Genomic DNA, 27,440 nt, shown 5'->3' with positions numbered 1-27,440 from the left:
CACGTTGGTGAAGGGAACAGAGGGGATGAGGAGGTGATGGGTAGGTATGGTGTCAATGAGAGAAATGTGGAAGGACAGGTGGTGGTGGATTTTGCGAAAAGGATGGAAATGGCTGTGGTGAATACATATTTCAAGAAGAGGGAGGAACACAGGGTGACGTACAAGAGTGGAGGAAAGTCGACACAGGTTTACATAAAAGGCGTGATCTGAAAGGGGTTGGAGACTGCAAGGTGCTGACAGGGGAGAACGTAGCTAGGCAGCATCGGATGGTGGTCTGTAGGATGACTTTGGAGACGAAGAAGAGGAAGCGAGTGAAGGCAGAGCCGAAGATCAAATGGTGGAAATTGAAGAAGGAAGACTGTTGTGTGGAGTTCAGGCAGGAGTTAAGACAGGCACTGGGTGGTAATGAAGAGTTGCCAGATGGCTGGGCAAGCACTGCAGAAATAGTGAGGGAGACAGCTAGGAAGGTACTTGGTGTGTCATCAGAACAGAGGAAGGAAGACAAGGAGACTTGGTGGTGGAATGAGGAAGTACAGCAAATTACACAGAGGAAGAGGGTGGCAAAGAAGAAGTGGGATAGTCAGAGAGATGAAGAAAGTAGACAGGAGTACAAGGAGATGCAGCGTAAAGTAAAGAGAGAGGTGGCAAAGGAAAAGGCGTATGGTGAGTTGTATGAGAGGTTAGACACTAAGGAAGGAGAGAAGGACTTGTACCGATTGGCTAGACAGAGGGGCTGAGCTGCAAAGGATGTGCAGCAAGTTAGAGCGATCAAGGATAGAGATGGAAATGTGCTGACAAGCTAGGAGAGTGTGCTGAGAAGGTGGAAGGAGTACTATGAGGGGCTGATGAATGAAGAAAATGAGAGAGAAAGAAGGTTGGATGATGTAGGGATAGCGAATCAGGAAGTGCAGTGGATTAGCAAGAGGAAGTGAGGGCAGCTATGAAGAGGATGAAGAGTGGAAAGGCAGTTGGTCCTGATGACATACCTGTGGAGGCATGGAGATGCTTAGGAGAGATGGCAGTGGGGTTTTTAACTAGATTGTTTAACACAATCTTGGAAAGTGAGAGGATGCATGAGGAGTGGAGAAGCAGCATACTGGTACCGATTTTCAAGAACAAGGGCGATGTGCAGAACTGCAGCAACTACAGAGGTATAAAGTTGATTAGCCACAGCATGAAGATATGGGAAAGAGTAATAGAAGCTAGGGTAAGAGGAGAGGTGATGATTAGCGAGCAGCAATATGGTTTCATGCCATGAAAGAGCACCATAGATGCGATGTTTGCTTTCAGAATGTTGATGGAGAAATACAGAGAAGGCCAGAAGGAGTTACATTGTGTCTTTGTAGATTTAGAGAAAGCACATGACAGGGTGCCGAGAGAGGAGGTGTGGTATTGTATGATGAAGTCGGGAGTTGCAGAGAAGTATGTAGGAGTGGTGCAGGATATGTATGAGGGAAGTGTGACAATGGTGAGGTGTGTGGTTGGAATGACAGATGGGTTCAAGGTGGAGGTGGGATTACATCAAGGATCGGCTCTGAGCCCTTTCTTGTTTGCAATGGTGATGGACAGGTTGACGAACAAGCTCAGGCAGAAGTCTCCGTGGACGGTGATGTTCGCGGATGACATTGTGATCTGTAGCAAGAGTAGGGTGCAGGTTGAGAGGAGCCTGAAGAGGTGGAGGTATGCACTGGAGAGAAGAGGAATGAAAGTCAGTAGGAGCAATATGGAATACATATGTGAGGATGCAAGGAGTGGAGGTGATAAAGGCATTTGAGTTTAAATACTTGGGGTCAACTGTCCAAAGTAACGGGGAGTGCAGAAGAGAGGTGAAGAAGAGAGTGCAGGCAGGGTGGCGTGGGTGGAGACGAGTGTCAGGAGTTATTTGCGACAGAAGGGTACTAGCAAGAGTCAAAGGGAAGGTTTATAAGATGGTTTTGAGACCAGCTATATTATATGGTCTGGAGACAGTGGCACTGATGAAAAGACAGGAGGTGGAGCTGGAGGTGGCAGAGTTGAAGATGCTAAGATTTTCACTGGGAATGATGAAGGAGGACAGGATTAGGAACAATTATATTCTAGGGACTGCCAAAGTTGGACAGTTTGGAGACAAAGCAAGAGAGGCAAGATTGCGATGGCTTGGACACGTGTGGAGGAGAGATGCTGGGTATATTGGAAGAAGGATGCTGAATATGGAGCTGCCAGGGAAGAGAAAAAGAGGAAGGCCAAAGAGGAGGTTTATGGATGTGGTGAGGGAAGACATGTAGGTGGCTGGTGTGACAGAGGAAAATGCAGAAGACAGGGAGAAATGGAAATGGATGATTCGCTGTGGCGACCCCTAATGGTAGCAGCCGAAAGTAGTAGTAGTAGTTAAAACTGTCTTAAAAACTACATCTACATGGGCCGCATTGTGTCAGCTGCAGGTTAGCTACGTAATCCTTCTAAATGCAGCATCTCCGTTTGTGTCCTGGCTGGTTCTGTTTCAAACACCTGTTCAGAAGCGTTAAGTCAAGGGAAATATGTGAGAATTAATATTTGCATTGAAAACAACAAGAAAACCTATTGACCTATCACTCAGTCCCACCGTCAAACGCAGACGAGCCAATGGCAGTGTAGTACCAAATGCACGCGGGAGCTCACTCAGACATCTAGAGCTAACGACTCCATTAAGTAGCATCAGAGTTGCATTAGAAGTCGTGGATTTTGTGATGTTTTATGGATACAAGTTGAACAAAACTGGCCGAACGATGTGCATGGGGTACATGCAACACTGATACGAGGTATCCTGACAGGATAGGCAATGGGGTATATTTTATCCCGTTTCCCAAACCAAAACAAGACAGAGCCAAATGTCTCTGGTGGATTAAGCTGTGTGGCAGACCACACAGTCAACTCAACGTAACGAAGATAAATAAGGATGTCTACATTTGTTCTAAGGTAAGGCAAGATTGTGTGTAAAATAAACTAATACACGTACATCTCAGTGCCTCTCCAGGATTAACGTTAGTTAATTAAAGGTAAATCAATTTATCTTACCCTGCGGTGCACAAGCAATGCTGGTCCTGGATGATCTACAATCGTGGTGACTGTGAGATGAGGCTTTCCCCTCCTGCATTATGAGCTGTAAACTCTCGCCTCCAATTTAAGCTCGTCACCCACCATATCTAGTTTTAAATGTTGTACATATCCCTCCATAGCACAGTGAATTCCTTTTTGATGGCATCTAGACGAAATCAGGTCCTTCTGTCTCCAAAAGTTATGTATAGCCTCTTGGGATATAGTTTTGACACCGATAGCTGCCATTGTAACTCTCTAGTCAGCCTGGGTAGCTTGTCCGAGTTAGCAACAGTAACTAAAGGGGGCGGGGCTGAACGATAGGTCAATTGGCAACTGTCGACCTACCGTGTTAATCTATAGTTTTGTTTGCAAAAGACAACATGAGCGTCCAGGTGGCATGGCGGTCTATTCCATTGCCTACCAACATGGGGATCGCCAGTTCGAATCCCCGTGTTGCCTCTGGCTTGGTCAGGCTTGGTCAGGTATAGACACAATTGGTTGTGTCTGCGGGTGGGAAGCTGGATGTGGGTATGTGTCCTGGTTGGGGCACCTTTTCCTCCCACGCCCCACGTCCCCTTGGCAAAACGGTCCACGTACTTCACATACAGGGGGCAGTACTATAGGCAGAGGCATGAGTGTGCTATGGGTTCCCCAGTCTCACCTGTAGTGGCCAATTTGGAAGCAAGTGGAAAAGAGGGCTCTGATGTCCTAGCCAGGGATACCACCTAGCCATTGGTTCAGATTTGTGGACGACACCTGTGTTAAAATTAAACCTCAGGATGTACTACATTTCACCAACCACATTAACTCTGTGGACACCACATCAAGTTCACCAGGGAGGATGTGAAACGTGACAGGTTAACCTTCTTACACTGTGAAATTGCAATTGGTGATGGGGGACGTTTGATGGTTGATGTTTACTGTAAACCAACACATACTGAGCAGTACTTAAGGTCTGACTCTCATCGTCCACTGGAGCACAAACCAGGAGTCATCAGGACGCTGTACCACCGAGCTGACAACGTACCCACCGACACAGCGCCCAGGGAAGGGGAGAAATCCCACATTAAACAGGCCCTGGTTAAGTGTGGTTATCCTAGCTGGGCGTTTATCAAAGCCAGGAAGACACCCAAACAGTGCACCAGCCAATCGAAGAGAGTAGAAGGACAACAGCTGTCTCAGCATAAACCAGTGGAGATTCAATATGTGGCAGGAGTGTTGGAACAGTTGAGACACATATTTTCCGAACACCACGTCTCAGTTGCTTTCAAACCCCAAAACACGCTGCACCAGAAATTGGTCCACCCCAAGGATCGTGTCCATCAGCACGAACAGAGTAATATAGTGTACGCTGTTAAGTACCAGGAGGATTGTTGTGACTTGTACATCGGGGAAACTAAACAGACACTGGCCAAGAGGATGGCACGTCAGGTCAGGACTCCACAGTCTACACCCATCTACAGGCCAGTGGCCACTCTTTCGGGGATAAGGATGTGACCATCCTTGATAGGGAGGAACACTGGTTTGAATGGCGAATCAAAGAGGCCATCTATGTGAAGAGCGAACGACCATCCCTGAACCGGGGGGGGGGGGGGGCTAAGAGTACATCTGTCGCCATCTTACAATGTTGTGATTGCAACTATTCCCCATAGAAGGTTTGAAAGAGGGGTGAAGGAAGCCATCTAGGCGAAACTGGAAAAAACCATCCCTCAACAGAGGAGGAGGTCTGCGACACCACCTATCTCCCACTTACAATGCCGTCCTTTCATCTCTACCCAGGAGACTCAAGAAGCTTAGCCTCCAAGAACAACAGTCGGTCACTAACGGCTCCAACGACTCATGACCACTGAATGGAGCACTAATGAAGTCGAAACTAACACCCCCTATGACTGTCGCTGCTTAACATCAGCTCACAAAGAGCCATGGACATCAATACCTCCGATAAGGACTCCAAAGAGGATAAATATCTGAGTTTCATCACCAGCCAGTCAGACTAGCTTGGTCTAGCCAGAAAGGCACGAACTGATGAAGCCTCTTGGATGAGAGACGAAACGTCTTCACGGATGTATACCAAGTCCAGTTGCACTTGATTCAATTCCTTTGGATATTCCCCAATCCTCTGTGAACAGTACACATGGCCATTGTAAATGTAGTTAATGGTCACGGCAATTTGCATATGAAACCAATTGTTGGTTTTGGTCGTTATGTCTCTCTCTCCCTCTCGTAGCCCACCTTCCCATCCACCCCTGTATGTCTGTGTTATGTTCATCTGTCGTGTTGTTTCGCTCCATTTATTGTAAAGCGACTTTGAGTACTTGAAAAGCGCTATATAAGATTGATTTATTATTATTATTATTGTTTATAAGGGTGGGGATACCTGCAGTCAGTTGAGACTAAGAGGTCACTTAGATGAGTGATGAAACATTTCTCCCAATAAACTTTGTGTCCAGATGAACTGAGTCAACTTTCTGGGATTTCTGGGATCCTTACCTGGATTATTGAGCATGCATCAAGACAGGGTTATTTGTTGCTTCAGAGACAAAGTTTTGTTTTAAAATACTTAATTTTCTTGCCGTGTAAGCCATAAAAGAAACTACTGAATACATCACTTACTACTGAGGGATTGATAGATAAATGTGGATCTCCTACAACGGGTTCAGCCTAATAGAAAGAGAAGCTCTTCTCTAAGAGGAAACATCACGAGACGGAGAGAGACGTCGGCGAGTGCGAGACTTAAGTTCTACTGCAGTGTGGATGCAATAATGGTTCCGGATATTCTCTTAAACCTGAGTTTTACAGGCCCGTTTAATGCTCAATATAACCTCAGAGTCCTGGAATGCAGCCTGAGGTTGAGATGCGAGGTCACTGTAAGCTCCGTGACCGACTGTGTTTTCAGCCAGGCATCACCCAGGACACCTCGAGGAGACAGAAGGCTGACACACAGACATGAAGGCATGCACACATTTTCTCACGCACGCACAATTGCACATATGTTCTCTCTCTCTCTCTCGCTCTCTCTCTCATACATACACACACACACACACACACACACACACACATACACACACACACACACACACACACACACACACACACACACACACACTTACTTGGAATAATCAACCGAGAATACGGCAAACACAATCAGTCCTCACACAGCGGGGAGGGATATACTGTAACCTGTGAGGTGACTTGACAGCAATGGTTCATGGGGTGAATCAGTGGGCTATGAGGGAGGTCTCTTCCCCGCACCCACACAAACGTTTAACTGTGTCATTCTGCACTCGCCTGAGTTATAATCCTCTGTGGAAAAAATGCATTCCCCTTCAACGCACCTTCATCCCCTTCGCCTTCGGAGGGAGATATGGGAACAGACGACGACAGATTAGAACCCAGAGAGTGCTAAGCCCGGGAGCTGAACCCTACAACTCTGTCAGGGGAGAGAGAGAGAGAGAGACCTGGAAGCCTTACAGCGTAAGCCACTGTCTCGCCAGCCATTCCCCGGAAGAAAAAAAAACACACAGCTCATATCTTCTCATAGAGGAACATGGAAAAAATTGATTTCTGTTTACTGGTATAGGCAAAGAGATATTCTAGTAATAGGTTTCAGATCTACCAAATACAGGGGACGCTGTGGCCATTCCTAACAACAGGAAAGACTCCATGACACGTGGGGACCAAAGCCAACAGGACGCCCTTGGGCCGACTAGGCCACTGGTGCACCCAAAAAAACACCATCAGAATCAGAATCATGTTTATTGGCCATGTAGGTTTGCAAATACATGGAATTTGACTCTGGTTTTGTGGCTCTCTCAGTGTACTTAACATAGAATAACAACACTACAACACAACATTCTTCAGATATGTACACAAGCATTGACTATGCACAGGTGAAATAAGAGGTGATAAAGTACAAGGGTGCAGAGTGTCACAGCCTCTCGCCCTTGACATCAAAGCGATTGCCCTTGACACCTGCTGACCCCCCCCCCCCTTCACACCCGGCACACCAGCTGGCCATCAAAGCAATTGCCGCTCTCCCTTGACATCAAAGCAATCGTCATTGCACCCCTGCTCCGGACTACTCCCCCGGTGACCAGGTATGGCTCTCTACCAAGGCTCTACCCTTGAAATCGGACGCTAAAAACTGTCCCCCAGGTATATTGGTCCCTTTCCCATTGTCAAAGTCATTAACCCCTCTGTGGTCCGTCTGAAGCTGCCCCGCACTCTCCGGGTTCATCCTTCCTTCCATGTGTCCTGCCTCAAACCTGTCTCTACCAGCCCTCTAGTTCCTCCGGCCCCCCCCCCCGCCTCCACCTCCTCGTATGATCAACGATCATCCGGCTTACACCGTTCGTCGTCTCCTGGACTCTCGTCGCCGCGGTCACGGCCTGCAGTATCTCGTGGACTGGGAGGGATATGGCCCGGAGGAGAGGTGTTGGGTCCCTCGTCGCCTTGTCCTGGACGCGAACCTCATCCGGGACTTCCACAGGACGCACCCTGACGGGCCTGGTAGGTCGCCCAGTGGCGCCCCTCGGAGGGGGGGTACTGTCACAGCCTCTCGCCCTTGACATCAAAGCGATCGCCCTTGACACCTGCTGACCCCCCCTCCTTCACCCCGGTACACCAGCTGGTCACGCCCTCTCTCCCTTGACATCAAAGCAATCAGCCTCTCGCCCTTGACATCAAAGCAATCGCCCTTGACACCTGCTGACCCCCCCCTTCACCCCCGGTACACCAGCTGGCCATCAAAGCAATTGCCGCTCTCCCTTGACATCAAAGCGATCGCCATCACCCTTAAAAAGCCTCCACTGTGGACCAGTCTTCGCTGGAACGTCGCCTTTCCTGGACTTCTGCCTGCCTGTCTACCTGCCACTGAGCCAACTCCTGCTCTACCCCTGAGATCGGTCCCTTCAATAAAGACTTGATTCTTCCCTTACCTGGTTGTCCCGTCTGCTTTTGGGTTCTTTCCTGATACTTGACACAGAGAATATATCAGATATATCAGAGATGGTGAAATAGACGTGAGCAGGTTGCTTCCATACATGCCTGAGGTAGAGGGACATGATAGAACATACCAGTATACATACAATGTACAGTACAGTCTATACAAAATGGTTGGATTTATTGACAGCAGAGGACAGGAAGAGATGGAAATGGATGATCCGCTGTGGTGGCCAATAATGGGGGCAGAGGAAAGCAGCAGTAGCAGTGGTACACAGGAAACTGGAATGTTCGAAATGTCTTGACGCATGCTCAATAATTCAGGCAAGAAAATCAAAGAAGGTTGAATCAGTTCATCTGGATACGTTTATTGACAGATACGTTTCATCACTCAACTAAGTGACATCTTCAGTCTAAACTGACTGCAGATATCCCCACCCTTATAAACAATACAGTTGCATAACGACCGAACCCAACGATATGCAAATGTGGGTGTGACCAATAATTAGAGTTTCAAAGACTATGTGTGCTATTCACAGAGGATTGGGGAATGTTGCATCACAGCATTGTAAGACGGCGACAGATACACCCATCTACAGGCCAGCGGCCACTCTATCAGGGATGAGGATGTGCACATCTATGATAGGGAGGAACGATGGTTTGAATGGGGAGTCAAAGAGGCCATCTATGTTAGGATGGAACGACCATCCCTGAACAGAGGGGGGGCTAAGAGTACATCTGTCACCATCTTACAATGCTGTGATTGCAACTATTCCCCAATCCTCTGGGAATAGTGCACTTGGCCACCGAAACTCTAGTTTGTGGTCACACCCGTATCTGCATATGAAACTGGTCAATGGTTTCGGTCATTAGGCAACTGTATTGTTTATAAGGATTGGGGTGCGTGCAGTCCGTTTAGACTGAAGATGTCACTTAGTAGAGTGATGAAGCGTATCCGTCAATAAACATTGTGTCCAGATGAACTGATTCAACCTTCTTTGATGGAATGTTCGCACACTGCAAAGAAGCGGCAACAGACAAATGACCAGCAGAAACATCAACATCATGGGTATACGTGAAACAGTGGGCTTACACAGAAGTTGCAGAGGGAGTCCTGGGAAGACCACAGAAGAAGAAGAAACCATGGATCAGCGAAGAATCATGGGGTCTTGTAGACCAAAGGGAAGAAATTAATAAGAAGATCTAGGGAACACATTCAGAAAGAGTCAAGAGGCAGCTAAGGGTGAAGTATACAGAGGACAGAGAGGTGTATAAAGAGGTGTAAAAAAAAAAAGAGTATAAAGGGAGACAAAAAGAAATTGCTAGCGAACATCACAAGTAAAGTGGAAGCAGCTGCAAAAAGACAACACATGACGACACTATACGGACCCACAAGACACTGTGCAATGGAAGACCGAGGCAGAGCACAGCAGTACTGGGCAAGAATGGAAACCTTGTCAGTGGAAAAGATGAAGTGCAGATAGGATGGACAGAGCACTTTAAGGAATTGCTTAACAGAGAAGAACCAAAAACCCAATAACTGATGATGAGGAATGTGAATTCACTGACATGACTGAAGAGATTCCAGTCAATGAACCACAACTTGGAGAAGTCAAAGCAGCAACAAAAAGACTACAGAATGGGAAAGCACCAGGAATTGACTCCATCATGGCTGAGTTACTGAAGGCAGACAGAGTTTTCAGCAAAGAAAATACATCAACTGTTGAGGAAAATGCGGAAGCATGAGAAGATCCCAAAGAGCTGGAAGGGAGGGCTTGTCCTCAAACTAGCAAAGAAACAAAATCTCACAAAGAATGCAAGAACGCGAGAGGCATAGCGCTAGTCTTTGTCATGGGAAAGATACTCAGCAGGATTATTATTGATCAAATAAGAAGCAGAGCCGACTGCAAGTTTAGGAAGGAACAGGCAGGTTATAGGAAGGGCAGGGGCACAACAGAGCAGGTCTTCATACTGCAGAAAATCAATGAACAGGTCAATAAGTGGCAAGCAACGCTATAAGTGAACTTTGAGATTTTGAAAAGGGTTTTGACCCTACCCACCGTTAAAGCCAGTGGGTGATCATGAAGAAGTACAGAATCCCAGAGAAGATTGTGAGAATGGTGAAAATAGTCTATGAAGAATTCCAGTGTGCAGCAGAAGATCAAGGAGAAATATGTGAGTAGTTTGACATAAAAATCAGCACCAAACAAGGATGCAATATGTCAGGATTTTTGTTCTTTATTGTTGTGGCCAACAGTTGGCCATGACGAGAATGGTATTAAGTGGAAGCTCACATTAAAACTTGATGACCTGGACCTTGCAGTTGATGTAGCACTACTCTCCTCTACCAAAGAGCAGATTCAGGATAATTTGAAAAGACTGGGTGAAGAAGTCAGCCAGGTGGGACTCCAGATCAACATAGAAAAGACGCAAGTGATGAGGATTAATGCAAAACACCAGGAAAGGATTAAGATCGAAAGACAAGATACATTGAAGACGTCGACAAACTCACTTGGAAGCCACAGTATGTAAAGAGGGAGGTGGTATGAACGACCTGGGGAACAGACTCTCAAAAGCCAGGGGTGCATTCGTCAGACCAAACAGGACCTGGAGCTCCAACAACATCCCAAGAAGAACAAAGCTGAGATTATATCGAACACTGGTGATGCTGGTCTTACTATAGATGTATGTGAGACATGGAAAATGAAGGGAGACAACAAAGCAGTTGATGCGTACCATAACAGGTGCCTACGAAGAGTCCTCAAGACCACGTCAGTAATGAAGAGAAAGAGAAAGAGCTGACATGAAGCTACTGAGACAGCAAGTGAAATGACATGGATGGGAGATGATCGGACATATACTAAGGCAGGACCAAAACAATGACTGCAACATAGCAATGGCCTGGACTGGACAGCAGAAGAAAAAAGAAGAGGAAGACCAAAGACTACCTGGAGGCGCACAGTTGAGAAAGAAAGAGAAGAGGCGGGGTGGAAATCATGGAACGGGGTGCAGACTACCGCAGCTGACCAGGAAAGTGGAAACGCTCTGTGAAGGCCTTATGCGCCACGGGGCACAAGACCAATAAGTAACAAGACAGGATTTCAAATGACCCCGCCTGGAGGATTAAACCCAACACCACATTAACACTGACGCTGGCAAACGCCGTACAGAGGAAAAGGCTGCGTAATGATCTGTCCTGCAAAAAGTTAAGAAGAGTTATACTTTTTTTCTTCCGTTTTATTTAAAGCGCAACTGCTAACTTTTGTGAAGTAATAAAAACTGATATATGACTTTGTTTCAGAGGAAGACATCAGTTCTGGATGAGATCTCAACATTTCTGTGAAACTCTGATGATATCTCTATTTCCAGTAATAAATCTGTCAGCAATACGTCTGCGGGTTGAACTCTGCCAAACACCATATGGAGATCCAACTGAATCCAAATACTTTAGTCCAGACATGTCACACATGTAAATATTATACATACACACACACACACACATATATATATATATATATATATATATATATATATACGGAGACTAGATTTGTACATTTTAAAATTGGTCATTTTCTTTTCAATAAAATGTTTTTGTTCATATATATATATACATATACACACACACACACACACACACACACACACACACACACACTGATGAGCCAAAAAATTGTGAGCACCTGCCTAATATGCTGTTGGGCCTCTGTTTGCCGCCAAAACAGCGCCGACCCGCCGAGGCAAGGACTCTACAAGACCCCTGAAGGTGTCCTGTGGTATCTGGCACCAAAGCATTAGCAGCAGATCCTTTGAGTCCTGTAAGTTGCGAGGTTGAGCCCCCATGGATCGGACTTGTCAGTCCAGTACATCCCACAGATGTTCAATTGGATTGAGATCTGGAGAATTTGGAGGCCAGGGCAGCACCTTGAACACTTCATCATGTTCCTCAAATGATTCACAAACAACATGTATAGTGAAGCAGAGTGCATTATCCTGCTGAAAGGGACCATTGCCATCAGGGAATACCATTGCTATGAAGGGGTGTATCTGCTCTGCAATGATGTTTAAGTAGGTGGCACATGCACGTGTCAAATTGATGTCCACATGAATGGCCGGACCCAGGGTTTCCCAGCAGAACACTGCCTAGAGCATCACACTCTCTCCACTGGCATGTCGTCTTCCCACAGTGCATCCTGGTGCCATCACTTCCCCAGGTAAACGGTGCAGACGTACATAGCCATCCTCATGGTCTAAAAGAAAACAGGACCAGGAGACCTGCTTCCATTGCTCCATGATCCAGTTCCAATGCTCGCCTGCCCATAGTAGGTGATTTCAGCGGTGGACAGGGGTCATCATGGGCACTCTGACCAGTCTGCGGCCATGCAGCCCCCATACGCAGCAGGGTGCAATGCCCTGTGTGTTGTGACACATTCCTCACGTAACTATCATTAAATTTCTGTGACTTGTGCCACAGTATGTGGCACAGTATGTCCCTTCTGTTGGTTCAGCCCAGACGGGATAGCTTCCTGGCCCTTGCGCATCAATGAGAATTGGGCACCCAACACCCTGTCATCGGTTTGTGGTTTGTCCCTCCTTGGACCACTGTTGGTAGAAACTCACCACTGCTGACCGGGAGCACCCCACAAGCCTTGCCGTTTCAGAGATGCTCTGACCATCTGTGATCTGGCCATAATAATCTGGCCCTTGTCAAAGTCTCTCAGGTCTTTACCCCTGCCCATTTCTCCTACATCCAACACGTTGACTACGAGAACCGATTGTTCGCTTACCATCTAATCTACCCAGACCTTGACATGTGCCCTGGTTTGGAGATGATCAACGTTATTCGGTTCACCTGTGAGTGGTCATAATGTTTTGGCTCATCAGTGTATGTATATAGTGGGGGATATACGTTACTATTCAACTGTCAAGACCAAGCTTAGAATTTGATATAGACAAAAAAGAGCATTAAAAAAATAAATAAACGACTGTCTTACACAATGTGGAGCAATGACAGCGCTGTCACCAGAGAAACCAAACTTTTAGTCTATTTTTTCATGCTCTGGTTTCGGGGGGTAAAATCTGCCACTCCTGCCTTGTCCTTCCTTAGAGAGAGGAGCAAGGTTTCTCCTGTTGTAGCTCGCTGAGAAAAGGGCTTACTTAATTTTGGTTTCAAATGAGAAGCTGTTGACGGCATGGTGGCGCAGTGGTTAGCGCGGTCGCCTCACAGCGAGAAGGTCCTGGGTTCGAGCCCCAGGGTTGTACAACCTTGGGGGTCGTCCCGGGTCATCCTCTGTGTGTAGTTTGCATGTTCTCCCCATGTCTGCATGGGTTTCCTCTGGGTGTTCCGGTTTCATCCCACAGTCCAAAGACATGTAGGTCAGGTGAATCGGCATTACTAAATTGTCCCAGGTGACTTTTTTTTTAAAATCTGGTCACCCTAATCACAGGTGATGTTGGTATCACAGTTTTGTATTGTTTTCGTTTGTTTTTGGTTTTTTTTGTATCAAAAACATAACACAGCTTCGTAAATGGTGGGAAGATGGCGACGCGAACTCACGTTTGCAGCGGCCTCACCCAGTGCCAACCATGCAGTGTCTTTGTCGGCGTCTGCGTCTAAATTTGTGTCTTCGTGTGTTGTTTTTTTTTTACGTCTATTTTTTCGTTTGATGGCTGGGAGAGCTGGCGTTGGATCGGCTGAGAGAGCTTATGGCCCTTTCGGAGCTGTATGGCCCTGCTCAGAGCCGTACCCGAGAGAAAACACCGAGGCAGTCTGGCGGTGGCCTCGCCTAGCGTCGACCGGGCAGTATTTTTGTCTGCGTCTGCATCGTCGTGTGGTGTGCCGGGGACGTGGTCGAGGGTGTCTGGCTGGGAGAGCTGGCGTTGGATCGGCTGGGCCGATGGGTCCCTGCCTGGAGCTGTACCCGGGGAGGAAACGCCAAGGGCGGTCTGGCAGGGCACGGAGGCGGGGCGGGCTAAGCTAAGCCCATGCAGACCGGCACTTCTGACAGTCATCCTGGCTGGCATTCGTTCTCTGGATGGAGGATTTTTTTGGACTGCGTTGCAGGATGGACTGTGTTGTTAACTGGGTTTTTTTGTTTTTTTGCGTTCTTCTCTCTGTTTTTTCATGTTTTTGGTGGTGCCGTTTTTGGGAAATTTTGGATGTGTGTTTTTTGTGTTACACTGCTGTGGGCTGGGGGAAACGAAATTTCATTTCTTTGTGTATGCAAGTATGTCTAAGAAATGACAATAAATTGTTCCCGATTCCTGATTCCTGAGGTGTGAATGTGTGTGCGTCGGCCCTGTGTGATGGCCTGGCTCTGGTCCAGGAGGTCTGCCTGCCTGCTGCCCAATGACTGCTGGGATAGGCTTCAGCATCCCCGCGACCCTGAGAGCAGGATAAGCGGTTCGGATAATGGATGGATGGATGGATGGATGGGAGGCTGTTATCATAAATGTCCCTCTGCTGCTAAGTAATATGCATGCACACACACACGCTTGTAAACATGCACAAAAGCAGCATGACAAATACAGACATGCTTATGTGCATGCACACATTCATTTGTATACACCTAAACACCACACACACATATCCATGTCAGCATGTACATCTACACACAAACACACACACGGGCCGTGAGGAAGGAGAATGTTTGTTTTGACGAAGGTCTGGCTGTTTCTGAGGAAGAAGAGCTGAGCTCAGAGCTGCAGAAAGGGTCGGAGAGCTTTCCCCAGAAAACAGTGCCTGCCCCTCCCCTTCCTCCCCCTTCTCTTCCGTCGTCACCCCTCATCTCCTCCTCCCCCCATCCCGCTCTTCCCCTCCACTCCTTCATGTCCACAGCTTTCCCTCTCTCTCCTCAACCACCTCTCCTCTCCTCTCCTCACCTCATCTCAGCACTCCTCTCATGTCCAAATCTGCTCCAGATTTATCTCTGTCATAGCTGCCAACAACACACACACACACACATGCGCGCACACACACACACACATACACACACACACACACACACACACACACACACACACACACACTACAGGGAGGCCTGGTGTGTTTCTACATAGCCATGCTGGACCTGTACGGTGTGTTGTATGGGTGTGGTAAACAGTATGGGTGGGTTGTGGTTGAAATGTGGGTCGCCCAGTGACTTGTGTGTCATCAGAACACCGACGTCAAACCATCAGCACCTTTAAAAACGAGCCTACAGCCACATGATGCTCCCATGCCGAACTAATGGACTTACTAAACACCAAGATGTCCCAGGGGGACGGGAAGTGTTGCTGACTTAGACCGGTTTGCTCATGTGCAAATACCAAGAGGTACTGGTACTGGTGTTACATGGCCACACTGGTACAAAACGCAGCTAAAAATACACACACACTATCCCTACACACACAGTCGGCTCTGCGCATAACTGTAGTCCACTGACTTCCGGTTCTACTGCAGCGGGCATGCCAGCTTCCGGTTTGTTGGTGTGCGCGGTTGACAACGGCACGTTTTTCACGAAGTCTGCAGGATTTACCATGGAGAGATGTCAGCGACACGCACAGAACCGTCCACCAGTGTACACCTGCACCTGCCAACAAACGGGTGGAACGTTTCAAGTTAGGGCCACAATTATGAGGATGAGGATGCTCATCCTCATAATTGGATGTTTCATAAATCCCGCCGGCTCGGAAGAGTGGGCCATTAGCCAAATAAAATTGGGGAGAAAAACGGGGGGGGGGGGGGGGGCAAAAAAAAAGAAGAAGAAGAAGTCAGTGGAACCGGCTCCTGTGTTTTACATGCAGAAATCCAGGACGTGATGAGGTGCTCGAGTCATCGACTGTGTCCCGGTCGGTACGACCCAGTAATGACCCAATAACGACCCAGTAACGACCCAGTAGTGACCCAGTAACGACCCAGTAGTGACCCAGTAACGACCCAGTAGTGACCCAGTAACGACCCAGTAACAACCCAGTAGCGACCCAGTAACAACCCAGTAGCGACCCAGGAGCGACCCAGCTGGTATTGTCCAGTCATGTTGTGTTTCAGGAAGCTGGAATATCACAGCTGTTTCCCAGAGCAGATTCTTTGCCATCCCATGATGCAATTGTGGCAGTGACACACATAACGGCTCTCTGACTGAAACAATAACTCCGGGAGCAGACTGCAGCTGAGTTGTGAAGGTGTGTTGTTAAAGTAGGATTTGCTCAACAACACATCTCTACCGCTTTTTATTTACGAGATACTGCTCAGCAGCAATGAGGCAGGATTCAGGGAGGATCGTCTAAACTGTGACGTGTGGTGTAAACACAAAGGCATGAGCTCATACTGGTGTTTATTTATAAGTTAAAAGTGCAACAAAACACATCAGAACACATAAGCACACAAAGAAAACACAAAAACACTCACACGCATGCATGCACGCATACACACACACCAGTTCTTCAATGAGCTACCTGTTATACACAATGTCCAGCTTGCACACATGCAAAATCATGCACACACACTCAAACACACACACCAGTTCTTCAATGAGCTACCTGTTATACTTATACACAATCTCCAGCTTGCACACATGCAAAATCATGCACACACACTCAAACACACACACCAGTTCTTCAATGAGCTACCTGTTATACTTATACACAATCTCCAGCTTGCACACATGCAAAATCATGCACACACACACACACACACATCAGTTCATCAGTAATCTACCTGTTCATACACAATCTCCAGCTTGCACACATGCAAAATCATGCACACACACACACACACACACACACACCAGTTCTTCAATGAGCTACCTGTTATACTTATACAATCTCCAGCTGGCATACATGCAAAATCATGCACACGCGCACACACACACACACGCACACAGACACACACACATCAGTTCATCAGTGATCTACCTGTTCATACACAATCTCCAGCTTGCACACATGCAAAATCACGCGCGCGCACACACACACACACACACACACACACATCAGTTCATCAATGATCTACCTGTTCATACACAATCTCCAGCTGCTTGCACACATGCAAAATCATGCACACACAAACACAGCTTGAGCTGCAGATTGTGTCAGACAGACACACACAGAGATCAGACGGTCAGCTGACCTTGTTGGGCTCCTCTGAGTTGTTGGACCAGCAGGCTGTGGTGATGCTGGGGTAGACGGTCGTCCAGCCGTCTTCTGTGCAGTTCCGGCTGATGTTACCTGTGATGGAGGACCAGCGCAACACAGGAGAGAGAGACACACACACACAGAGTGAGTGACAGAGAAGGAGACAGAATGAGTGATCATTTTTATTAATTTTTCATCCATCCATCCATCCATTCATCAATTATCCGAACCGCTTATGCTGCTCTCAGGGTCGCAGGGATGCCGGAGCCTATCCCTGCAGTCATTGGGCAGCAGGCGGAAAGACACCCTGGACAAGCTGCCAGGCCATCACAGGACCAACACACACAAACACACACACACACACACACACACACACACACACACACACACACACACACACACACACACACACACACACACACACACACACCTAGGTACAATTTAGTACAGCCGATCCACCTGGCCTACATGTCTTTGGACTGTGGGAGGAAACCGGAGCCCCTGCAGGAAACCCACGCAGACACGGGGAGAACATGCAAACTGCACACAGAGGACGACCCGGGACGACCCCCTAGGTTGGACAACCCCCGGGCTTGAACCCAGGACCTTCTCGCTGTGAGGCGACTGCGCTAACCACTGCACTGCTGTTTATTAATTTTAATGAGTTTAATTTTAATTGAATAATTAATTTAATATAAGTTTAATTTAATTAATTAAAATAAAAAAAAATATCTAACACTTTTAATTACTTTTCCAATTAATGTTTAACTTTTCAATGTTTAAACCCTTGCTTTGGCAATATGTACAGTGTTATGTCATGCCAATAAAGCCATTTGGATTTGAATTTGATAAAGCGAGACAGAGAAAGTAACAGAGAGAGGAAGAAATAAACAGAATGAGGAATAGAGAGAGAGAGATAGGAACAAGGAGAAAGGATAAGAGATAGGAAGAGAGAAAGTGACAGACAGTGACACAGAGACAGACTGACACAGGCAGACAGCCCATACTCCCCTCCACACACACACACACATACACACACACATACACACTACACAAAGTCCACCACTTCCTGTGGATCTGACACAAACTGTGAACCGGCGTCCAGGTGACCCTGCGGCTTGCTGCCTGAATGACCTTCATCCCGGGCCGGGGTAGGGTGGCGTGAGTGGGTGGGTAGGTGGGGCGCATAGGGGGTGACTGGGGTGGGCTGGGGTGGGAGGTGAGCTGCTAACGGATGCTGTTAGAGACATCACACACAAGCACCAGCTGGTCCAGATGTTCCCAGTCGCCCCGGGATTATCCTGCTCATTACCACCTAGACCATACAGCCAGCTCTGTGTGTGTGTGTGTGTGTGTGTGTGTGTGTGTGTGTGTGTGTGTGTGTGTGTGTGTGTGTGTGTGTGTGTGTGTGTGTGTGTGTGTGTCTAAACTGTTTGTTTTATCAAATTGGCAACTAGGACGGGTGAAGATCCTTGAGTTCAGCTGGAAAAATGTTCTTTCCATCCCTGCAAAGCACCACTTGGGTCAGCTGAGAGCATTCAAATGCCAGGCAACTCACTGTGGTCTCAGCTCTTGTGTAAGACTACTCTAACAATACTTTAAACACTTGTGATGCGTGCATGTTCATCACATATCCTCAGTGCAGCCAGATTGTTGAGTTGCAGACAGGAGAGGGAGAGAGACAGAGAGAGAGCGAGAGAGCGAGAGAGATAGAGAGCAAGAGAGCGAGAGAGATAGAGAGAGAGAGCAAGAGAGAGAGCAAGAGAGCAAGAGGGCGAGAGAGAGAGCAAGAAAGAGATAGAGAGCAAGTGAGAGATAGAGAGCAAGAGGGCGAGAGAGCAAGAGAGAGCAAGAGGGCAAGAGGGCGAGAGAGAGAGCAAGAAAGAGATAGAGAGCAAGTGAGAGATAGAGAGCAAGAGGGCGAGAGAGCAAAAGAGTGAGAGAGAGAGAAAGAGAGAGCGAGGGAGAGAGCAAGAGCGCGAGAGAAAGAGAGAGCGAGGGAGAGAGCAAAAGCGTGAGAAAGAGACAGATAGCAAGGGAGAAAGCAAGAGAGAGAAAGAGAGCAAGCGAGTGAGAGAAAGAGGGTGAGAAAGAGAGAGAAAGAAAGACAGCAAGAGAACGAGAGCGAGAGAGAGCATGGCAGTGACAGAGAGAGAGAGAGAGAGAGAGAGACTGGCTGACACAGGCAGACCTGGCTGCCTAGAGAAGACAGGCTGTCAGCTCTGTCCACAGAGACAGGTGGAGACAGAGCAACACTTCCTGCTACAATGTAGCACATATGAAGATTTAAGAACAAAGTTCTTTACAAAAATTAAGTGCGAATTCCAAGATGTTGATACATTGTCTGACCAGACTAAAATGCACCATGTACTTGGGGGAAATAGTGTCAGCATCATAGATGTGGCAAGATATGTCAGGTCATGTCCCAGCCACATGACAGTTGTACTTCTCTCCTCACATCTCACGCTCCATCTTTTGATCTACTTCTCTTTCTTTATTGTTTTTGTTATTGCTGTTTTATTGTTTCTTTATTGATCGGTATAATGTTGTGTTAATGTTCATTATCAGTGTTATTGTGTACTCTCCAAATTGCGCTTTGACGCTTTGGCAACATTGTTTTAAAACTTTCATGCCAATAAAACCCTTTTGAATTGAATTGAATTGAGAGAGAGCGAGAAAGAGAGAGAGCGCTAGAAAGAGAGCGAGAGAGAGACAGAGCAAGAGAGACAGAGAGTAAAAAGATAGAGAGAAAGGCAGGAGGAGATGGTTTAAGCAACAAAAAAAAACAGCTGGGGAAGTTCAGAGAGAAAGGGGGACGAGGAGGCAGAGATAGAAAAGGAAATGGGAAGGAGAGAAGGAGGGAAGAGAGAAAGAAAGGGATGAAAGACAAACCCGGCCAGTAAAATCTGCACGGGTGAGAGAGGATCAAAGGCAGAGGAAAGAAGACAACATATGATGGATGCAGCGAACGAGTGAAATGAAAGGTGGACTTTGAAAAATGAGGTGTGAAATTGGCTCGAGAGGACGACGTCATCGCAAGTTCACCTGGGAACAAATGTGCAACTGGTGGGGGACAAGTGTGAGATGTGTCTGCAGAAAACTATGGGCGGCTGTTCTGGCCAGCTCCCAGCTGACAACAGAAGAAGACTGGTTGTGCTGGGCAGCTGGATAAATGTGTTACCTGGCTGAGAGTCCTTTAACCGGCTGGATTAAGACTGAAGAAGACTGTGATGAAAATGCACGAGTGAGAGAGGGAGGGAGAGAGAGAGAGCAAGAGAGAGAGGGCGAGAGAGGGAGGTGAGAGAGGGTGAGAGAGAGAGCAAGAGAGAGAGGGAGGGAAAGAGAGGGAGAGAGAGAGAGGGCGAGAGAGGGGGTGAGAGAGAGGGCAAGAGAGAGAGGGAGGGAGAGAGAGGGCGAGAGAGGGGGGTGAGAGAGGGTGAGAGAGAGAGCAAGGGAGAGAGGGAGGGAGAGAGAGAGAGGGAGGGAGAGAGAGAGAGAGAGAGAGAGAGCAAGAGAGAGAGGGGGGGTGAGAGAGGGTGAGAGAGAGGGTGGGGGGGCGAGAGAGAGAGCGCAAGAGAGAGGAGGGGGGAGAGAGAGAGAGAGAGAGAGAGAGAGAGAGAGAGAGAGAGAGAGAGAGAGAGAGAGAGAGAGAGAGAGAGAGAGAGAGAGAGAGAGAGCGGTATGGCGGTTCACCATTTTTCCCGAACAGGTGGAGGAGGGCGGAGGGGCAGGAGAGGGTCATCACTTCCCCGACTGCTGTTGCCTGCCAGCATGAGATGTTATCCCACTCACCAGGACAGTCTGGACACACACACACACACACAATGAGAAGAATAGATCATGCTATACTCTCAGACACACACACGCAAACATGCATGAAAGTGAACACACTTCTTATCTAGTATTTATATGTGTGTTTGTTTGTGTGTGCATGTGTGTGCCCGCGCACTACTGTATCCTTATGTGTGTCGGATTTGCATGCACGTATTTGTGTGTATAAGCGTGAATGTGCATTTGCCTGTGTGTATTTAATCTGAAAAGTGTGTGTGTGTGTGTGTGTCTATTTGAAAAGGAAAGTGTGTTTGTGTGAGGTGTTCAAAGGCTTTCAAGTTGTTTTGCAAACGTTTCGACCCTAATAACAATTTATCTGCTTCTCTAGCCAGCGTCTGAACATAGATCACACTACAGACAGGAAACACACACACACAGACACACTCTGCAAACTTACACACACACTGCACTTACACACACACACTGCAAACTTACACACACACACACACACACACACACACACACACTGCAAACTTTCAAACACACTGCAAACTTATACGCACATACACTGCAAACTTACACACACACACACACACACACACACACACACACACACACACACACTCTGCAAACTTTCACACACATTGCAAACTTATACACACACTGCAAATTTACACGCACACACACTGCAAACTTAGACACACATATTGACATGCACTGTCACTTTCTGTCCTGTTGCCTTTCTTTTCTCTCTCACAGACACACAGACACACACATGCAAACAACTACGTGCATGCATTCCTCTAAACGTGCAGGTAGTCAGCATGTGGTGAGGTAAGTATGGTGGATGTGTATCTGCAGTACATCCTTCTGTCACCCACAGGCGTGTGTGGAGCAGTGGCCAGCGTGAGAGAATAACGTGTACTTCAATTAAGTAAATGATAACAACCCACCACCACATCCTGCACTTCTTCTGAGCCTGTACCAGGATGTTTGCTGTACCACGGAGTGTTCATCTTTTGTTGATCGCCCTACTTTCACCTTGCTCAAGTGTCAAGTGTCCTGCACAGCTTGCATATCTGACAATTTCTGTAAGGCGCATCTGTCAATGTGTGGCTGTGTGTGTGTGTGTGTGTGTGTGTGTGTGTGTGTGTGTGTGTGTGTTTGTACCGAGCATTTTCTGTCTGCGCATATGTGCATGCTTTCTGCAGGTATGCATGTTTACGTGTGCGTGCGTGCGTGCGTGCATGCGTGCGTGTGTGTGTGCATGCATTTTCAAGTCTCTGTCTGTCAATGTGTCTACATGTATGTGTGTATATTTCTGTTTGTTCTTTATGTGTGAGTCTGTGATTTTGTGCTTCTGTCTGTCTGTATTTGTGTCTGTGTCAGAGTGTGTGTGTGTGTGTGTGTGTGTGTGTGTGTGTGTGTGCGTGCGTGTATGTGTGTGTCTATGTCAGTGTGTGTATGTGTGTGTCTATGTCTATGTGTGTATGTCTATGTCAGTGTGTGTGCATGTGGGTGTGTGTGCATACTTGGCGTGAACAGCGGCTGCTGCTTCAGCTGCTTCTGGCACTCCTGCTCGGCTCTCTGCAGCTCCCAATGGAAATGGCAGACAGGAAACCTGCCATTGGCCTGCACCGGACAGGAAGTAGGAAGTCAAACCAGGAAGTCATGAATCTCATCTTCACTTTTGATCTTTGGGCTGCGCACACAATGATGTGGCAAAGACTTGGGACACTACATTGTCCAACTTGGCCAGGATGCGTCCAGAGATTTCTCACAGTACCTGGCTTGTCTCTTGGCAGCATCACCTTGTTCCAGCATATTGACGTTTCCAGGGGACCCTGGTGCCCCTGACAACAGCTGATAACTCGTCTAACTAACCGCGGACGGGTGTGGTTATAAATCACGCCCTTGAACATCATCCCACAATGCCAGCTTTCAAACAGGTCTGATTCGATCAGACGGTCACAGATTAGCGCTCCGGCTGAGTCCGTCTTGCAGTAATGGCTGCCAGTGGCAGGGGTGTGCACTTATCATGCTAAATGTGTTATGAGTTGGTCGCAGCGGTGAATGTTTGTCGGCGCTGGTGAACATCTTTCCTGAAATGTCTCCTGGCCTTAAAACCATTGCAATAACACGCCGCCGTTCTGCTGTGACGGTATGAAATATAGCCCCGCGGGGGCGCTTCCACTCAACCCTGGACAGCGTTCAAACGCGGAGCAGACGCTGATGCTGCGCAGGCTTCCTACGCTACAGTCGCTTACCTCATGTTCCTCCCTTTCCTCCCTCCACCCGCTACTGGGAAAACGTGGAGCTGGTGAATTTCAAGTGCGCGGCGTACTGGTTCCTGCAGCTTATGGCAACCACGAGCCTTAAACAGGAACAATCCGCGCGTGAGGAAGTACATTTACACAATATTTCTCACAGTGTCAGCTTCTACACAATGATATATAGTGCTGTGTTGTGTGTGTGTGTGTGTGTGTAAGCGAGCGTGTGTGTGCGTGCGAGCAGCTGGGAGGTCTGTTTACATTTGGATAAACTGCCTCTTTCAGCTGCATTTCAAACTTGTCAGTGTGTTTATATCGCTCATCCATACACAAACACACACACACAGACGTGTGTGCGTGTGTGCATGCGCGTGTGTGTAAATGCACTTGCATAGACATGTGCATGCATGCCCACTTGCACACACACACAGACACACAAAGATAGACGTGTGTGTGTGTGCAAATGCACATACATAATACATAGACATGTACATGCATGCACACGTACAGACACACAGACACACACAGAAATACGTGTGTGTGTGTGTGTGTGCAAATACACACACTCACAAATTACATGCACACACCGCTGCATGTAGCACGCACGCCTGCACGCTCACATGCGCAAGCACATAACGACTCTGAGACCCCCGTCGCGTCTCCCGGGAGTGATCCGTCAATAGCCTCTAAACAACCGATCGACTAATCATCTCACGACTGTCAACCAGTCAAACATCACTTATTCCTGCGACTCATTACTGGAGTTGAAACATCGTCACCACGTACGTCCGCGGTTCTCATCTGGCGGCTCCAACGATGAAGAGGTCAGAGAGGCAGAACGCTGACCTTTGACACCCAACTCTGACATCTATGCCTTTTTTGTTTTTTCTTAAATCAGTAACAGTGAGAGGAGGCGTAGAGTCTACATATATTCATTGTTTTAGCATAAATGTGAGGTTGTCTTCCTACTGGAAGGTTGAGGTTTAAGTCTGCCATACTGGTCAGAGTACCCTCGAGCAAGGCACCTCACTTAGCGGCACCTTTTCCTAGATCACTACAGTGGACTAGAGGAGAATTTCCTTCTTTGGGGATTGACAAAATTTAGCGAAATAAATTTACAACACATCTTGTTGCAACACTAAACATTATACTTTCAAAAATGAAAGAAAAAAAGAGCTTAAGTGTAGGAATCCAAACCTTAATGGTTGATAGCGCCGCGAACTCACATTTGCAGCAGCCTCCCTCACCCAGTACCGGTGTGGGAAGACCCAGTACCGGTGTGGGAAGACCCAGTACCGTCCATGCAGCGTCTTTGCCCACTTCTGCGTCTAAGTGTGTCTTCGTGTGACGGCTGGGAGAGCTGGCGCTGGATCGGCTGGGAGAGCTTGACCTGCTGTGTCCTGTGGGCCCAGAGACCACGGCCCTGCCTGGAGCTGCGCCCGAAGAGATGACACCGAGGGCGGTCTGACAGGACGCGAAAGCGGGGCAGGCTAAGCTAACTGCTAGCCCACGCAGACAGGCAGTTCCCGATAACACCGAGGGCGGTTCTGGCACCGGCCTTGACTGTGTTTTTAGCGTCGTCATGCGGAGTCCGGGAGATGTGTCGAAGGTGTACTGGCTGGGAGAACTGGCGCTGGATCGGCTGAGGGAGCCTGGTCTGCCGCGTATGGTGGGCCCAAGGACCACGGCCCTGCCCGGAGCTGTGCGCGGTCTGCATGGGCTAGCAGTTAGCTTAGCGGGCAGGCTAAGCTAACTGCTAGCCCATGCAGACCGGCGGTTCCGACAGCCAGCCTGGCTGGCGTTCGCTCTCTTAGACAGTGAAAAAAACAACCTTTTTTTCTCTATATGGTGGATGTTTTGTCAGTAGTTGAGAAGAAGTCCCACAGATACGTATACGCGAAGTCCCCTGTTCAGTTCTATGCCTACTGCGAACTACCGCGAGAGTATCTTGTTCCCGCGAGACTTCACGGGATGACATCATCCGCATTGAGGTCTCTTAAAGAGACAGTACGTACTGAACAAGGGACGTCTTGTCAACTACTGACAGAACAGTGGATACGTATGTGTTTTTGTAGCTTTGTAGTTTTTTGTAGTTTGGACATATGTGTTCTTGTAGTTCTTGTAGTTTTCGGATATGTGTTTTTGTCCTTGTGTTGCACTGCTGTGAGCTGGGGGGGGAACGATATTTCGTTTCATTTCATGTACACAAGTGCATCAAATGAAACGACAAATAAAGTGTTGCTGATTCCTGTTATTCCACATTCCATTATCATCAATACTGCGTCCTCTGACGGGGTCTACAGCCCCGGGTTGGGAACCCCTGAGCCGCCATCATGACTTCAAGAAGGTAACTGTCCTCTGTAACTCGTATAACTCATAAGCGGTTGCCGCCCGCTGGTTTTGGTTCATAAATCTGTCCTGCCTCTGCGTCTGCTTCTCATAACAAGCACTATAAATGGAAGGAACCCAAAGTCAAAGGTTAAACCGGTTTGACCTTATTTAATCCACCGCTGTCCAAGAACCAGTCGGACATCAATATCATCTCTGTCTCAGTGCACTGATAAGGTCTAATGCCCAGATTGCACACACACACATGCACACACACACACACACACACACACACACACACACACACACACACACACACACACACACACACACACACATTCCCATTCACATGACTGATACAAGATCATCAGGCTCATGTGCACGTCTGCAGACGCACACAAGCGTACACAAAGATACACACTGACACACTTACATGTGCACACATACGTATACACGTGTTGTACACTGGCCCGTAAGTACACACATACCCACATGCGTGCACGGACGCGCGCACACACACACACACACACACACACACATAAATGCACATGTGCATTTGTACAAAATGCACAAAAAAACACACACATATGCACACACACAAATACACACCCAAATGTGTGGGTGTACGTGTGCACACTTGTGCTTCTGCACACATACGAAAACACAAAATAAACTCACACTCGGGAGCGAATACACACCCTGATCCTCGGACACAGGTGTACTTGTCAAAATGTGGAAGCGTCCATTAGGAGGCGAGGGATGAAAAACATCCGCGACCTTATGGATTAAGCAAAACAATTACAACGTTATTTTCCCAGCTCCTAATCCGGACCAGACCCAGATGCTTGCCCCCCCCCATCTTTACCCCAAAACAGCATCCATCCTTCTCTGAACCGGCACTGCTTTCAGAAACAAGTACATCAAAGTGACGGGATTTGGCCTCCGTGGCATCGGGGCAGGGACGTGAGGGATGTGGGGCATGAACTCACAACTCGTGTTTATCTTCACAACCACAGCAAGACGTTACACAAACGCATCAGACCGCTAACGGCACTAACATCCAACTGTTATCAGAAAGGCTATGCTCTCCCCAGAACGGCTTAACTTGTACACAACCCATCTATCACTGTTGTCCTGCAAGCCGCGTGACTCGCACCCGATGGCGTCTCCAGTTTAAAGTGCATCCGTTATCTATGACATCATGTAATCGCTGGTCGTTGACTCCTGGTCCACTATATATACACAATACACCCACACACGCACACACACACACACATGAACACACACGCACACACACACATGAACACACACACACACACACACGTGTGTAAATACACCATCCCTGGTATATATAGCCTTGCAATCACAGTAAAATCATCATGGAGGCCAGCAGAAAGTCTGTAAACCAGCTGCTCCCTGCAAGTCCGAGTTAACCAGGCCGGCCGTTATGGTAGAGAATCACTGCCTTGCTTAAGACAGACGGTTAGGAAACCCCCAGACAGAATCCATCCTTTCTAATAGGGCCGAGATATAAAAAGAAAAAAAATCTAAATCATTTTGATGAAGTTATTTTCCACTATGTTAGAATGGTGTTTGATAGGTCCGTGGAAACTTCAGGGCCCGGCCCTCCAACACACACACACACACACACACACACACACACACACACACACACACACACACACACACACACACACACACACACACACACACACACATGCAAAACCAAGAGGCCCTGCCTTCTATGGCCTCAAATACCTGAGTCAACAAACTATACCAACAAGTTATGCAAACACTCATATCTGAGGGCTGACCCAAACCCACATATGTTGAAACAGAGTGGAGCCGATGTTGTGAAATGTCTGTATCTCGCACCAATCAAGAGATAGCAGGCCGAGGACACCGGAGCCTGCAAACAACTCAGTACACCATGTCTTCACAGCTCAGCTGTGTGTGTGTGTGTGT

General features: G+C 47.7%; 1 protein-coding gene across 1 annotated transcript in view; it reads right to left on the bottom strand.

Annotated features, from left to right (window-relative positions):
- Positions 1–27,440, bottom strand: part of LOC130129897 (vasoactive intestinal polypeptide receptor 2-like) — a 75,521-nt gene that overhangs the window by 40,503 nt on the left and 7,578 nt on the right. The window contains exons 2-4 of the mRNA XM_056299578.1: positions 22,410–22,509; positions 20,800–20,907; positions 17,102–17,199 (exon numbers count right to left, since the gene is read on the bottom strand). Coding sequence (XP_056155553.1) covers positions 17,102–17,199; positions 20,800–20,907; positions 22,410–22,509 — 306 coding nt within the window. The remainder of the gene's footprint in view (positions 1–17,101; positions 17,200–20,799; positions 20,908–22,409; positions 22,510–27,440) is intronic.

This window comes from Lampris incognitus, chromosome 19 (assembly GCF_029633865.1).
Source record: "Lampris incognitus isolate fLamInc1 chromosome 19, fLamInc1.hap2, whole genome shotgun sequence".
NCBI classification, from domain to species: Eukaryota; Metazoa; Chordata; class Actinopteri; order Lampriformes; family Lampridae; genus Lampris; species Lampris incognitus.
The sequence above is the reverse complement of the archived record's forward strand: the minus strand, read 5'-3'. Positions and strand labels throughout refer to the sequence as shown.